Consider the following 16,757-nt stretch of genomic DNA (forward strand, 5'->3'; position numbering starts at 1 on the left):
GGTTTAGGTATGTATGTGGCTTCAATAAGGAAAACTTTCATTTTCAAAACTTTAAAATCTTAGATAATCAATAATGCATATGTATGTACATGTATTTATTTCATTGCATTTTACATACTCTTGCGCTGCTTCTCGTCTTAATTAATTAACAATCAATGTGTATCTTTATCAACATTGCTTTCGAAAATACACACAATCAAATTAGAACAAATAAAAATCATCTACATGTCCTAGGCACATCGGCTGTATGCGTCCAATACAAAATCCAATGTGTCATGGATATATGTAAAATCGTTATGCATGCAATTATTATAAAATCTTTAACAAATAGGTATTTATACTGATAACAAAAAGGCTTATTTATCTACTTAAATATATATTTGTATGTATGTATGYATTTGYCGCTATACATATGTCAGCARTGGGTTGCATGATTAACTAATGAATTTGTGTGTAGGTAAAACAAAGAGATGCAAAATGTTAAAACTAAATTAAATATATATAGCTATTTAAGAGCAAAGGTTCACAGCGCATGCGCATAAACCGAAGTCACAGGCAAAAACGTTATTTTTGGCTGGCATTATTGTCATTTGTTTGCTCCTCCATCACTTYCTTTTGTGCATCACCTTCAGCGGTTGGCGTATTTCGCGGATATGTGCGCGTTATGGAGCGTTCGAAGAAGCGCACCGAAGATATGCAACTTTCGCCGGAGAATAGTTGTGATTGTGTATTGGTTGCGCTGCTTTCGCTATGATCTCCGCTACTTTGCGCATTCGAGCTTGCGGAATGTGTAACYGGCGTGGAAGTYTTCTGTCTGTCCAGTTGATTGCTGCCRCCGTTATTGGTGCGCGGTGTCATCGTTTCWATGAYGGACTGCAAGAAGGCACTGCGCAACGATTCGTCTGTTGGGGTCGATGATGTGCTCGAAGAGCTGGCATGTTTCAACAGCTCTTTGGTGAGGAAATCGCGTAAATTTAACGGTCGTCCAAAGTCGCTTAGGAACTCGCAATCGCTAGAGCGTGTTTGACTACGTTGAGCCTGAAGGAAGAAATTTTATTAATATTTTTTACATAATTCAGTTAGATAGTTGTTGAGAGAAAGAGTGAGAGAAAAAGATATAGAAAGTAAAAAGTAGATAGAKGGAGATAAGAAATAGAGAGAGATAAGAGATAGAGAGAAAAAAGACATAGAGAGAGAAAAGAGATAGAAATTGAAAGAGAGTGAGAAAGAGGAGACAAATGATAGGGAAAAGAAAGAGAAATAAGGGAACAAAAAAGAGAAATAAGAGAATTAGAAAGCAAAAAATGAAAGAGAGAAAGAAAAAATTATAAAGAGAGGAGATAGAAATAAAATTATAAAAAAGAAAGAAGGAAAGAAAGCAAAGAATGAGGAAAATTAATGAAAGGGTGGGAGAAAGAAAAGTGAGARAGGGAGATCAGAATGATAGAGAGGGAGAGAAGAAAGACGGAGATAGAGAGCGAAGAAGCATGAATATACAAGGAGAGAAAAGAAAGGTAGAGAGAAGGTGGAGGTAGTGAGAGAAGAGAGAGAGAGAGACAGAGAGAGAAGAAAAAAGAAGAGAAAAGAAACAAAGAGAAAGAGAGAAGAAACAGGTAGAGAGAGAGAAAAGAAACAGGGAGAGAGAGAGAGAAGAAACAGGGGAGAGAGAGAAGAAACAGGGGAGAGAGAGAAGAAACAGGGAGAGAGAGAGACAAGAAACAGGGAGAGAGAGAGAGAGAAGAAACAAGGAGAAGGTGAGAGAAGAAATAAAAAGGGAAGAGAAAAGAAAGAAAGGCAGTCGTATAGCTAGAGAGAGTGGCTATTGTCGAAATTGTGAGTATATAACTTACGCTTTTATACTTTCTTGACGCATCATGTCCCGCTGTGTCCTTGGTGGACCTATCAGGYGTAGGACTGATGCTTCGCTGTTTTTGGTGCGAGTTATCTTTGTTGGTGTTGACCTCAAGACGTTCAGGACTGTGTCGCAATTTTTGTTTTGCTGCCTCACGCGTTGGACTATGGGTTGGTGAGCGCTCATCGACGCTACGCTCAAATTGCACTTCCTTWKTAGCGCTAATTTTTACCGATTCCACACGTTTAGGGCTGACGCCACGCAATGTGGAGTCTGGTGAGCGCTGTGGRCTCTTCAGCACWGCATTATTGACGTCTTTTCTCGGACTATTACGCTGCGCAGTGGCGTCAGTTGTGGGTGCCACACGCTCCGGACTGCTTGAGCTGTTACTATTGCCGACYGTCTTTGCCTCCTTGGTGCGTGCACGCATTGTTGCCGGCCATTTCATGCCCAAACTGAATAGCTGACGTTCGAATTCACTGGAACCATTCTCAGATGTTGAGGAGAGCTTCTCAATGCCGCTTTCTGCGGMGAAGGCACGTGCATGACTGGTGCGCGCATTTTCACCGCCATCCCTCACAGTGGAGGAGAATATTTGCTCCTTTGTTTTGGCCGTGCGAAATGAATGCTGTAGCAGTTGACGTCGTCTCAGCTCCTCTTCAATGTTTATTGATTCCGATTCGGTTTCTGTATTACTGTTCGTACGTGCGTCGGAGATGTTTTCCAGACTGGCGCTATCGAGAAACTCACCACTCTGAGAATTTTTTGCTAATTGGCGTAAATATTCCTGACGCGTCGGGAACGGTTTTATGGAGAGATTTGCTATGCGTAGGCAGGAGACCAAGTCGTCGATTGTTTCCGGCGATTGTGACTGTTCAGCGCCATCTTGCGGTACACTCAAATTGCGCAGATAGGCTGAAAGCGATGGAAACTCACGATAGTCCGGCACTGCGCCACTCTGTGCATTACACAGCTGTGCGATTAGCGTATCAAATTCCTGATTTATGCGTTGACTCGTGTCCGCATCCAATTGTGTGAYATCTAAATTCATTTCACGCGCATATTCTTCGAATGTGGGGAAAGGTTGCGGTTGCAAAGGTCTGCTGCGTGAAGCCTCAGCTGCTGCGGCCGCTGCACTAACAGTTGTGGCATTTACGCGCGATGTAGCCGGTGTGTCTACCTCGATGATGGTGGATAGCTCGTGTACTACATCATCTTCGGCAAAGTTAGGGCTGTAACGTTGTAAAGTAGGCGGTGGTCGCGACTTACGCCCACCGCCGCCATGGTGACTCGGGTGTGTTGTGCTCGACGCTTGCGACGGCTGYTCCACATCCTGTGCTGTTAATGGACGTGAAATGGAAATGCCGCTATCGTGACTCATACCYGTCGGTTTGTGYTTCTCAAGCGGCGCCGCGCTGTCGAGCGCTGATACACCGTCTGCTGACGTGGCRGCAGTTTGCTGATCCAATATATCCGSTGGTGTGTAGTCTATAGAGGTGGTTGGTTGTGTGGTCAAGGCGTGACGTGCGCTTGCGCCAGCACTGCTGCCACTGCTGATGCTGGTATTTCTATCGACGGATGCGTTTGAGCGTCGACGCGTGCCATCGGGCAATTCGATGTATTCGGTTGAGTTGCGTCCCTCACTTACCGAACTGAGTGTGACCTCCATGAGTCGTTTCTTTTCTGTGCGCACTTTTTGTATGAGCTCGGTTAATTCYGCGATGCGTTGTGTGCAGTTCTCGGTGAGTTGCTCATACCGTGCGATTTGCTCTTCAGCGCGACGCTCCTCTGTGACAACTGAGATATCACGCTTCGTTTGCGAATCCACACTGGTGGTAGTAACAACGCGCTCCGTTGATATGCGCGCTGTTTTTTCATCATTTTGCGCGGCTTGTCGTGGCTGCCGACCCTGCTCCTGCTTATCTTGATCCTGCGCTTGTTTAACTTGACCCTGCACCTGTTTATCTTTACCCTGCGTCTGCTTAGCTCGTATTAYCGCTGGCRTGAGTGCCTGCTGCATCKGTGCGCGCTGCTGTAGACTTGCACTTGAACTTTTATCTGGCTTGCGTGTTAGTTTAGCTTGTTGTGACACCACTCCAGCGTTATCGCGCACGTAAGTCTCGTTGCCTGTTGCAGCACGCGGTCTTGMTTGCGRWTGTTTCATTGCTCTTTCACCGCCACTGTGTTGCTCCTTGCGCAGTCGTTGCTGCCAAATCTCCTCAAACATGCGAATGCTAGTCTCAAGCGTAACATCGCTTTGCGTGYGCAWTGTGTCTTCCAACTCACTGATAAAACTACGATTTTCYTCGATAAATCTCTGTACACGTTGTATGCGTTCTTGTGAGTCGGCCAAGTTGACAGTGGCGCTTACACGATTCGAACTGACATTCATAATGGAAGATGAGGGTGTTTCGATGTCTGAAGAGCTTACGCCTAAACCGAGTACGGAATTACGTGACATACCCAACAGACGTTGCACATAGTGTGCTATGAGCGGATTCAAACGCGCTGTACGTTGAATTGATTTTGCTGGCTGTGTCGTCGTCTGCGCTTCAGCAGTTACTGGTATATTCGTAGCASCGTGAATGTCTGCCTCCTCAGCTAATTCTATTTGATCGACCAGCGCATCCACGTCGTTGGCAATGCGGGATGGTARACTGCGGTATGACGTCGAATTGGAGTCATAAGAATTTTGTCGATTTATAGCACCATGCTTGTCATTAGTAGAAACTTTTTGTTGTTGTTGTGGTTTCTCACGCACATTGCTGGCGGAACGTTTAACGCCTAAACGGCGTGTCGGTGTATCAATTAAAGTGGAGAYTTTTCGTGGACTCTTTGTAGGCTTTTTCATTTTCTGYTTGCCACGTCGGCTGCCCTCATTCTTCAACTTTATTATGATTTCTAACGGTTTGTTGCCTGTGGTCTGCACTCTGCACTCCTTGCCATCTGATTCTGTAATAAATTAAGTGTAAGTTATAAATTGATTACAAACGAAATAATTCAAACATACTTTTCACTATATTTTCAGCTGGTTTACCAAGATCTTTATATGTGTTAACTTGGCTACCTTGTGGTTTCTGCATTTTACATAATTCACGCAGCTTTTGTTCCAAAACAGCTTCTTTTTGTTCCACATCATTTAAATGCTTGGCCAATGGCGATTGTCTGCCRTTTTCCTGCGGCACATCCTTATTCAGCATACGTTCACGCTCGCGACGCACATCACTCACATCGTTTATCACCTGCTGCATGCTATCACCGCTGCCATTCTTTTCCAGCTCCTCACACAAGGCTTTGCGCAAGTCATCTATGCGCAGCAACAATTTTTTTAAGCGTTCAGCTTTTTGTTTATTCTGATTTGGCTGACCATCAGCGCATTTCAACAAATCATTACGTATTTTCTTCTTCTGATCATCAACATAACCGAGCAGTATAGAGCTACGGCTGTCAGAGGAACTATTGATTTGATCTTGTGGTGATGCTAAATTCAAATTATCGCCAACGGKTTTTGTGCTGGTGACGCCTTCTTGTGCACTTCCAATGTGAATGTGCTGTTTGTTAATTTCTGGGCAGGTGATGATTGCAGGATGCAAAAATAGGTCTTCTACGGCTGCATTACGTTTTTGTTCTATGCGTGCTTCACGACTTATATATAATTGATGGTTTTGGATTCTAACCTGAAAATATATGTGAAGATATCWTTTAATTATAACCGTTCTGAGTGTTACAAACTACGTGGCAAACTGAATACACGCTACTCAGGGTAAAAAAGAACTCACATCGGTCGGATTCATCAGTTGCGGATATTCCTGCGTTAGCGCATCAAGCTTTTTGGTAAGCTCAGCACAATCACGACGTGCTTGTTCACGTTCAAGCGCTTTACGACCACGTTCATCAGAACGCGCACTGTAAATAAAAAATTGTGTAATTACCAATTTTATTTTATTTTATTTTTTTCAATTTTTTTACCATATTTTTAAAGTTTACCAACCTCATTCTTTTGCGCTCCTCATCTCTTTGTATTGCTAATTCTCTTTCCATTTCCGCTTGTGCTACTGCACATGGACCATTACGTTCGCGAAAAGTAGGTTCATGCACTAGACCCTCGGTGGGTTGTGCATAATCTCGMGTATATTTGTTGTTGTAATCATAGGACTGGACACGATTGCGGCTACTTTCGCGCGCATCTTTTTCCTTATCACTTTTACAGCTATCCATTGTAACTGTGTTGCCTGAAAGTGTAATTTGTRTGCGACCCGATGTACTACTTTTATGTGGCGATTTAGCTGTCRTACTAGCCGTTGTGGCTGCCAGCGATGGCGGTGGTGGCTTAGGTGGTGAACGCGAACGTGTGGGTGAAACACTGATGGCACTCTTTGCATTTAAAATTTGCGAAACTTGTGTGAAACGTGGTTTTGYTGTAGTAGTAGTTGTTCTACCTTTTGGTTGGGCACTTATTGGCTTTTCAGGACTACTATTGCGCACAATATGGTGAAATTGCCGGTTGCTCTGTGCGTATTTATCTTTAATTTCACCAGCTGTTATGCTTATCGAGTCGTTGTTATCCACATCGATATCCACAATAACAGCAGGATTTTTGCTGAGAATAGTATTTTTATTTGTTACATCAGAACTCTTAACCAGTTCTTCATCATCGGTACACGTTGTGGAAAGTAGCGAAGAAGATGAAGAGCTTGTGCATGGACATTTRATTACTTTCGGACATGGGCAAATTTTTACAGATTTTGTTGTTTCACTTTTATTAGAATCACTTAGTATTTCTGCGTCATCTTCATCACTATGCTGGCTGTCATCATCATCTGACTCGCTCTCAGCACTTGTGCAGTGGCAAGTTGATGTGTGATCTTTTGGGCAAATTTTTCGTCTTCGTTTCTTCGGTGTCKTTTTCTTTTTGTCTTTCATTAGCACATTTGGTGTTTGTGTGCCGGCAGTTTGTAGCACCTTTTTTATATTTTGCTTGGGTTTGGCACCAATCCGTTCATTAGTTTTCTTTTTGAATTGTATGCGCTCTTGCTCCTTTGCCGCTTGACGTTTTGCCATTGCTTCGTTCTCAATCTTTGCGGCATTATGTGCTGTACCGATTTGAAATATAGCTTGTCGATATTCATTATTCTTCTGATCCAATACATGTTGCCGCCAACATTCAAGTTCCTGCGCTTTAATAGCCTCAAGATTTCGCAGCTGTCTATCTTTTTCCGCTGCGACATCATTGCGTATTTTTCGCGCCAACTTTTTTGATTCTTCACGTACCTRCGGAATTGCGGAAATTATTCATATCCTTATATATCATATTGACACAGGTTACTTACCTCAAGTATACGCTGTTTACGAAGCTCACCTTCCAGTTGCTTTTTTACACGCACAGGATCGTCCAAAATGCTTGGTTTGTTACATGCACGAAATTTTCCATTCACAGTAATATTTACGGACATTTTCACGTGCTCTCCCAATACAACACAATTTTCAATTACAATTGGCCCAGCACAATTGTAATAGCTAGTTTTTCGCTATATTCAAATCAAATAAAATTAATAACGACAACAAACCAAATGCGCAGACGCGAAAAAACTAATTAAGTTGTGGAGTGACCAGCAGCTTATTTTGTAAGTATTTTATTGTAACTTCAGACATTTTTATTGTCATCTCATGCGAAGTGTCAAGTTGGTCACTCAACGCATAAATAGTGCTGCCTATTCATATGGCGAGCACAGGGCTGCATCTAKGATATGTTTATTGTTTCTAAAAAGGGTTAGAAGTAATTATTACATATGAAAGAATGAAGTATTTGAGGTATTTAATTATTAAATTTATAGATGAGTATAAAAATTTTGAAATTTTTTTTAGTAATTACAAAACTAATTGTTTTTTTTTAGTTTACCATAAATTTAAAATTTTCTAAAAAAAATTCTAAGAATTTGGCAGCACTTATACATTAATGACACTTTATAGAAATAACGGAAACAAATGCCAATTTCCTTGCATGGGCGGAAGCAATTGCACGAAATTTTAATTAGTTATTAAAGTTTAATAGTTTTTGATTTCATTAAGAGTTATTAAGTGTTTTTCTGTGTCTGGGTGTATGAAAAGTGTAAGAATCAAAATACCTAAAGGAGTCAAGTAATTAGCMACAAATTATAAGCCACAAGCAACAACATTGAAACTTACTGCATAGTTGAAGCGCATGGGAGACCCCCAATTTATCTAAATGAAAAGTACGTATGCACTTGTCGGTGTAAGTATATATTTTATATTTATTTGTATATAGTTAAATTCTTAATTGTTGTTTTTTTCAATGTTGTTATTATAACATTGTTGTTCAATAGAAACATCACATTGTAGTATCACAGTTGGTGGTGGACATATCAGTATGCCCAGTATATGCCCACTAGTCTCTCACGCTCTCCTTCCTTGCTTTCCTTTGCTTTGCAATACTATTGTATTACCAAGGTCGCCACAAACTCTCTGCCGCCGTGTGCTGCTGCTGTGCAACAGGTGACGTGATGKGACTTTCACAGTCACTATGATAGCCGGAAGAAGCAGGACTCAGTRGTGCGCATTCAATGCGTAGYGGTTGCACACTTGTAACTATGTTTGTTCGCTGATGCGATACTTGTTGCTGCTGTTGAACTGTGATATTTTGTGGCTGTTCTTGCTGCTGCTGCTCCTGYTGCAGGCGATTAAAACTGCGACCCAAATGTGTCATTACAGATTTGCCCACTTGCACGCTCATGCCGGGTGTTGAGGCCATCACACGTGACACCTCATTAACTGCATTCATATAGCCATTACGAAATGAATCGGTGTGCACTTGTGCGCTTTGTTGCTGTGCTTTAACGCGGCACTGTTGACGTACGAAAACAAGTGTTTGCTCGAGTAACTCTGCTTTATCCATGCGTAGTACGGCTTCATCAGCTTGTAACTCAGCGACGAGTTTCTTTAATGCCTCCAAACAGTTATTAATACGTGCACGTCTTTGACGTTCCAATAGCGGTTTCTTGACTTTTAAGTAAATTTGTGTTTTGCTTTGTTGTGCCATTTTGTGCGTTTTGCGTGTCGAGCTCGTTGTTCACGTTTCGCCGGTTGATACGAATGTGTTGTCGGATCCTGCAGGACTACGCGCTTTTATACTCTGCTCGAGCAACCCTTATTAACAGCAAGGACTAGTCTGGATTCTCATTCTCTTATGTGAGAGTTTCTTTGTCTTATTTGCTTAGCACTGCTGCGCAGCTAAATTGGGTACAACCCTCATAAAATAGTGTAAAGTGCATTAACAACCTACAAATACATATACATATATATATGTATGTGTGCACTYATATTAATAAGCAAGTATTTAGGTGTGCTCAACTTGGTTAGCCAAACTGAATGATGACGACGAGGACACTTGGCTGCAAAGGGACGTACAAAAAATCCGTTGTTCAACAAAATTCCAAAAAAAAAAAAAAAAAAAAACCTGCCTTATGGCTCGTGGCGTGGGAACCAACACGAAAGTGAGTTTCTCACACAGCACTTTCCGTTCGGCATGTGTTCGTTGTTGCTGTTATTATGCATGCTAGCCACATGCTCCTTTTTAAGGATCTGAAAATTTGCAGCTGCTGCTATTTTTCGTTTCGGTATTTTGATCCGTTGCTTCGCCGGCAATGCACATGCGTTGTACATACAAACAAACTCACATATACATATGTATGCATGTAAGTTCTACAGGCTTTCGTGCGTTATGTTTGCTTCTCGATTTATTGGATTGCCATGCACACATACACACATACACACACACACAAAATTTGATGTTGCATTTTTTGCAGTCGTATGTCTGTTTGTATGCGCAACTCCTACGCAATGTGCGCGAGTGAGGAATTTTAATGCATTCATAGCATTTTTTTGTTTTTTGTTGTTGCTGACTTTCAGTGTGTGTTGCTTCAGGATAATGGCATAATTGTCTACTGCTGCTGTTGTTGTTTGTTAAGCACTTCGACAGCTGAATTTGAGTGTGGGAAAGTTTGAGAAATTTTTGTACAAATCCTTGAATGGTGCATTCATACGAAAATTAATTGTTTTATATTATTTTTGTTGTTGGCTTATGTTGCCGTTTGCCCGGTTGCTGGTCAAAGTGGCGCGCGCCAATGCGTGCAATACACGAGTCTTTACCGACTGTCGCTTGTTTCGCTTGCGGTGTGTTTGGATGCACATACATACATACATATGTGTGTACATATGTGGCGGCGGACACTTTTCAGTAATCAATTAATATGCAGATTGTGTTGAAGTTTCGTGTGCGTAAGTGTGGAGTAAGACAATATGAGGATTATGTTATGTTGAAATTAATGAGTCAAAAAATTAGTCATTGCAGTTGTACTATTTACTGAGGCATCTTTTAATTGTTTTGATTTCCAATAAGATTACTGGTTGGTTTGAAAATGGCAAACTGCAGTCCTTTTGGCTCACCTTGCTGGGGTTTTTAGTCATCACGTTGAACCTGTTTGTACAAATCTGGGTTATTAGGTGTCTACTTCAGCTCTTCACTGCCACTTGACGCGCGGTTTCTTGGTAGACCAGCTTCTACCAACAAAAATATTTCAAAGCACAATCTACTTATCTCTTTTGCGAGATAAATGAGAAAGAAATGAGAATAAAAATAATAAAAATGTTTGTCTCTGAACTCAGTTGTAAAGGAGAAATTATCAAAATAAGAAATTTCATACAAAATAAGAAATTTCATACAAAAAATTTTACCAACCTTACCGTGCTTTAAAATGTAAAAAAGTTCTAATTACTGGTTCATTAATAACGAATTTACCACCGAGAACTATCAATATTTCAATTACTGGCTCATAGCCAATTAGTTCACATAAACATCACACAGAAGATTCTGGCAATCTTAAGAGGGGAGCCTGGTTTAGAGGCTTCAAAAAATCGATTTTTTTGAGGATTTTTTTTGGGAAGGAAAGGAATAATTAATTAACGCGACATTTCTGTGATTTATAGTTATGTATTTAAGTATCATTCACAAATTTTTTTGGATACTAAATCTTTGATATTCCGCCTTTGGGAAGCGATTCCCCTATGCATCTAGCATGTGCATTTGTCGAACGGCGNTTGATGTTGCATTTTTTGCAGTCGTATGTCTGTTTGTATGCGCAACTCCTACGCAATGTGCGCGACTGAGGAATTTTAATGCATTCATAGCATTTTTTGTGTTTTTTGTTGTTGCTGACTTTCAGTGTGTGTTGCTTCAGGATAATGGCATAATTGTCTACTGCTGCTGTTGTTGTTTGTTAAGCACTTCGACAGCTGAATTTGAGTGTGGGAAAGTTTGAGAAATTTTAGTACAAATCCTTGAATGGTGCATACATACGAAAATTAATTGTTTTATATTATTTTTGTTGTTGGCTTATGTTGCCGTTTGCCCGGTTGCTGGTCAAAGTGGCGCGCGCCAATGCGTGCAATACACGAGTCTTTACCGACTGTCGCTTGTTTCGCTTGCGGTGTGTTTGGATGCACATACATACATACATATGTGTGTACATATGTGGCGGCGGACACTTTTCAGTAATCAATTAATATGCAGATTGTGTTGAAGTTTCGTGTGCGTAAGTGTGGAGTAAGACAATATGAGGATTATGTTATGTTGAAATTAATGAGTCAAAAAATTAGTCATTGCAGTTGTACTATTTACTGAGGCATCTTTTAATTGTTTTGATTTCCAATAAGATTACTGGTTGGTTTGAAAATGGCAAACTGCAGTCCTTTTGGCTCACCTTGCTGGGGTTTTTAGTCATCACGTTGAACCTGTTTGTACAAATCTGGGTTATTAGGTGTCTACTTCAGCTCTTCACTGCCACTTGACGCGCGGTTTCTTGGTAGACCAGCTTCTACCAACAAAAATATTTCAAAGCACAATCTACTTATCTCTTTTGCGAGATAAATGAGAAAGAAATGAGAATAAAAATAATAAAAATGTTTGTCTCTGAACTCAGTTGTAAAGGAGAAATTATCAAAATAAGAAATTTCATACAAAATAAGAAATTTCATACAAAAAATTTTACCAACCTTACCGTGCTTTAAAATGTAAAAAAGTTCTAATTACTGGTTCATTAATAACGAATTTACCACCGAGAACTATCAATATTTCAATTACTGGCTCATAGCCAATTAGTTCACATAAACATCACACAGAAGATTCTGGCAATCTTAAGAGGGGAGCCTGGTTTAGAGGCTTCAAAAAATCGATTTTTTTGAGGATTTTTTTTGGGAAGGAAAGGAATAATTAATTAACGCGACATTTCTGTGATTTATAGTTATGTATTTAAGTATCATTCACAAATTTTTTTGGATACKAAATCTTTGATATTCCGCCTTTGGGAAGCGATTCCCCTATGCATCTAGCATGTGCATTTGTCGGACGGCGGGCAGGATGCAGGTCGCCATTTCTATCGGAAACCAAAAATTCAAAGAGATTCATATTTTTTTATAATTTATCTTCTACTTAAACAAAAAAAATTCCAAAAAAAAGTGTAAAATTTTAGAAATTTTTTTAAAATTGGAAAAAGTATTTTTGACCAAAAAAATTTACTTTATGTTGTTTAAAAATATTAACTAGAAGAAGAAAAATAGTTTAACTAGAAGATAATTGAATGCCAAAGATAATAAATTTTGCCCCAATTCCATACGACGTAAGTTTYTTTTCTATCCTGCCCGCCAATTAAGAAATATCGTAAAAATGAAAAATCGAGAAATCGCGCGTCAAAGTTTTCGCTTTCTGTCCAAGCGCTCATATATCTGCTAGACGCTCGGTCACAATTTTCCTTCTAGTTAGCTTCGAAAATATTTCAAATTTCCATCTAAAACTTTGGGAACATATTCTTAGATTATTTTTAAAGAGATTTAACCAAAAAAAAGTAAAAATCGTAAGAAAAAAGAGTAAAATAATAGACTTATCAGAATGTATTCTTTCTCTTCTTCACATTTGCAAAACTGCAAAAGTCTTGTGTAAAACGGTAGATCGAAAATATACGAATTTCCTACAGGAACATGAATGGAATACTCACTGGTCATAGTCTGGTGGCCACACAAGCTTGCAGAATAAGAGTGACAGGTCCAAAATACCGTCGGAAATGTCAAGAACAAGGCACCAAGGAAACAATGGAGCAAATCGTGTGCACTTGGGTCGAATAGGCAAGGCTCCCGACSGTATGAGACGCTGGAAGAGGTATCGATAATGAGGTCACTTCGTAACGGAACTGCATCTGGCATCGCAAAAGGCTAATACTGCACTGGGTGTACGCGTGACTAATTTGCCTACCAGCCTAACTTAACCTTCTTCACGGACCAGGAAAAGATATCATCCACCAGGTTGATCATTCACAGCGGAAGATGCCGCCTTATTTCTAGTGTGAACGTTTTAGCATCACTAGGTGCAAGCGGCTATAGACTGCCGAGGCCAGTAAATGAAAACTCTCTCYGAAGGATTTGCGTAGTTTTCCATCAACGAACTTGCCGTTGGGATTCCCTTGAGATTATGTGTGCTTTGGGTGCAACTTTTGGAAGTTTTTATATGCACARTATATTTTTTGTTTTTTGAAACTCTTGACTTTAGAGACCAGTTCATAACATCTCTTTGCTGTTTCATCTAAATTGTCCATGCAAAATGTTAACCGTGGTGAATGTTGTGCGGCCTATAATATCGTCCCGTTGCATTCCATATCATTTTCATTCAAGTGGTTTTGTTGTTGTTGTACCGGCGGAAAATATGCTTGAAATAACTTAAAAGCATTCAGTGGAGTTGGTAYTCCTCGCGTGGATGTACGGCCGGGTTTTTGGGTTTTGGGTTTTGGCTTACGGGTACATTCCGGTTACGTAGACTTGACTGTCATGGTTAATGATGAAAGTCTGATGGGTATTATTTTGAGAACAGTACGCATAAATTTCGAAAATCATCCAAAGTTCTTATCAACTCTTGAAGGCTGTGTAGACCTATTCTTGCCTTTTGGCCAAATGCATTCAGCTTGAATTACAGCCCTTCCATTTTTGATGAAAAAGTCGAAAGTTGTTTTTGTTTACGCTTAAATTCTATTACTATTACTACAGTACAATTGTTTGTATGTATGTAACTAAAGCTTTTCCTATCACAGTTCACAAAACTACACGAGTTTCTTACAAAATTAATTCGCTAATAACAGTTTACATTTAAGAATTATGTYATTAAAATTAAAAAACAATTTGCACTTAAACTAAATGAGACCGTCGTTTGCTTAATTAAGTCCATGCTCGAGCTCGTAGCCACTGGCTAYGTCYGCTGGCCGCCACTGCCTTACTACCAAGGACGCCAGACACTTGTGGCGGAGACTTGCAAGAGACCGCTGCTGCTGASTGTTGTTTGGCTGGAGGTAGTCGACTCATTGTCACTAGCATAACCGCTGGAAACCGGACTGTACATGCTGAAGGCGGCGCTGGWGGTGRGTGTAGCTGGACCGCAATGGACGCTCAACGGCTGATTGACAGCGGTGCGCACCTCCTGATGCTGTGACTCCAATTGATTCAAACGCAAACCGAGTTGTGTCATCAGCTGTGTGCCCAACTGGACRTCCACATTCGGCAGTGTGGCGAGACAACGTGAAATTTCATGTGCCGCCTTAATGTAGCCGGAACGGAAACTTTGACGTGCGCCTTCATCGCTRCGCTTRGCTGTGGTTTGTTGCTGACGCATTTTGCGCAAATGTTCAACAGTCAATTCGAGTATGTCGGCCTTCTCCAATTTCACCTCTGGATCGCCACTTTGTTGTTGCACACATTCGGCCATCAGATCTTTGAGCTCGTCCAGGCACTGATTGATGCGCGCACGMCGTTTACGCTCCAATAACGGTTTCATCACTTTGCGATAACGATAAGTCTTTGATAATTCATAAGCGCTGKTTGCCATCTTGTTGTTGTTTATTTTTTGTATTTATACTTTGTACTTTTACTCGAATAGCTCGAAAATAATTTTTACTTTGCTCTTTTTCAATATTGAAAACCCTTCTGGTTGGGCAATGTTGTTTTCACTACAAGTTCTGCAACGAGAATGCTGAGTACGCCAGGAATGTGCCGTGCTTTTATAGYTGCACGTGGCTAAACATGTTAASCATCGCTCCCTGYGCAYAGCGCTTGCAGTGCTCGTGCTCAACGCGCGCTCATTGCAAAGCCTGCCAAACGACCGTTGAGAGAGTGTAGTGCGTAAAACGGGAGTGAGAGTATCACACCAGCAGCGTTTGGTGAAGGCGAACACCTGCATGTGCCTTGGCAAACAGGATTGCCYACACACTCACCGATTGACTGAGCGTAAGTTGMCTGGTGGTTGAATTGAGCGCACAGCCGATGCGAACCGAGCTGYCTCGGTGAAAGGCGATATCGYTGCGCTGCTAGTGGTTGTTCTTGGCTTTATTGTTGCTTTCACTGCTCGTGTTATGCGCTCGTTGCGCGCTCTGCTGTAATCGTCGCACGCTGCGCCGATCCTGTTCCAGCTCTCTGTTTCGTCTACTCTTAAGGGCTGGTCGCATTTATGAACTTGCTCATTTTGCTGTGAGGGTGCAGCTGATTTCTTATAAGCTACTTGATCATTATATGCATATCTGTTGGTTGTTTGCTGTTGTTGTTGTTGGTGGTGCTGGTGGTTGTTTTTGTATGCAAGGTAAAATAAATTAACCTCCTGCTCAACGAAAGCTGCTGCGACGGCGGCGGCTGTTGCTGTAGTCCTTTTTCGAAACCGTGGGAAACACTTTACYACTCAGTTTCCCACACGATTTTTTTTCTTTCCTTCTTTATTTACACCCTGTAATTTTGTTGTTGTGCTCGTTATTGTCGTCAGTGTTATTATCACCGCGCTGTGAACAGTACTCATCCCCTTCGCTTGGGGTGACTGTGTGTTTGGTGATAACGATTGGGGCACAGTGGTTCATGGTTGGATTTTGAGTGGTTTCAAATTATGCAAAMATGTAAAAGGGTTTCCTGGTAGCGCCAAGAGTGACCTCTGACTTTTTGATTTCGATCTGTTTCTGTTTACAACAGCGTCCWCCTCCAAACTGTCTTTTCAACGGAGTGGAGGTCTTCCTCTTCCTCTGCTTCCCCCAGCGGCTCTCAAAGCTGAAATGTTTTCATCCATTCGGACGACATGCCCACGTCAGCGTAAGAGACAGAGTCTTAATTCGCCGAACTATGTCAATGTCGACGTCCATATTTAAAATSCAATCCGTGATCTGTTGTCTGGTTCAACAAAAATACGTTTGTCCTTAACGGCTACATCGAGACTTCTTATTTATTTATTTTTTTTTTTTTTGGAACTTAGAACCTTTCTCTTAGATTTCTACATGTCTTATGAGACTTTAGAGCATTAAAATATTTCAATACGCATACGAATTCAATGTTTCAGACATATTAGGATAGATCTTGGACCTTAGCTTCGATTTCTGACAATGTGATATGGCGTATTTGACTAACTGTTCCTCGACACTTTGCAGTTTAGAGGAGGTATTTCTGGGGACGACTGACGACTATYCTAGTAGTTTTTCAACTCGTCCGTGGCAATATTATCGAGGTTTAGCCAATGAAAAATGGATAGGAAATCTCTGGTCGATCTCTTTAACTTTCCATCTTCAGTTGGACAGATAAATAGGCAGGCAGAAGATCCCCGTTGAGGAAGATCGCTGGATGGACAGTGTGAATAAAATATATTGGCCGGATAAGGACAATTACATGTATTCTTAGCTGGTACAGTGATAGTTCTAGATATCTATCACATCAATTTTGGCACAAAGTGCTTTAAGGTCATCAGAAATAAGCTGTGATGTTCTGAACGACAACTGCCGTTAGCATAATTCGGATTTCACGCGGATACGCATGMAAATCAAGGACG

The 16,757-nt window shown here is 40.9% G+C and overlaps 3 protein-coding genes across 3 annotated transcripts; all 3 read right to left on the reverse strand.

Moving 5' to 3' along the window:
• Positions 1–98: 98 nt before the first annotated feature.
• LOC108976863 lies at positions 99–7,494 on the reverse strand. The gene is made up of 6 exons (XM_018946239.1): positions 7,183–7,494; positions 5,844–7,123; positions 5,632–5,758; positions 4,863–5,529; positions 1,851–4,804; positions 99–1,038 (listed from the first exon to the last, which is right to left on the reverse strand). The coding sequence occupies exons 1-6, from the start codon at positions 7,303–7,305 to the stop codon at positions 565–567; spliced, it is 5,625 nt and encodes a 1,874-aa protein (XP_018801784.1). The 5' UTR covers positions 7,306–7,494; the 3' UTR covers positions 99–564.
• Positions 7,495–8,105: 611 nt separating this feature from the next.
• LOC108976844 (enhancer of split m8 protein-like) lies at positions 8,106–8,950 on the reverse strand. The gene has a single exon (XM_018946211.1). It carries the CDS (start codon positions 8,907–8,909, stop codon positions 8,313–8,315), a length of 597 nt encoding a protein of 198 aa, XP_018801756.1. The 5' UTR covers positions 8,910–8,950; the 3' UTR covers positions 8,106–8,312.
• Positions 8,951–13,925: 4,975 nt separating this feature from the next.
• On the reverse strand, positions 13,926–14,917 carry LOC108976843 (enhancer of split m7 protein). The gene has a single exon (XM_018946210.1). The coding sequence runs from the start codon at positions 14,787–14,789 to the stop codon at positions 14,184–14,186; it is 606 nt and encodes a 201-aa protein (XP_018801755.1). The 5' UTR covers positions 14,790–14,917; the 3' UTR covers positions 13,926–14,183.
• Between the last annotated feature and the right edge of the window lie 1,840 nt (positions 14,918–16,757).

This window comes from Bactrocera latifrons, unplaced genomic scaffold (genome assembly GCF_001853355.1).
Source record: "Bactrocera latifrons isolate USDA-ARS-PBARC rearing strain unplaced genomic scaffold, ASM185335v1 scaffold_80, whole genome shotgun sequence".
In the NCBI taxonomy this organism is placed as follows: domain Eukaryota; kingdom Metazoa; phylum Arthropoda; class Insecta; order Diptera; family Tephritidae; genus Bactrocera; species Bactrocera latifrons.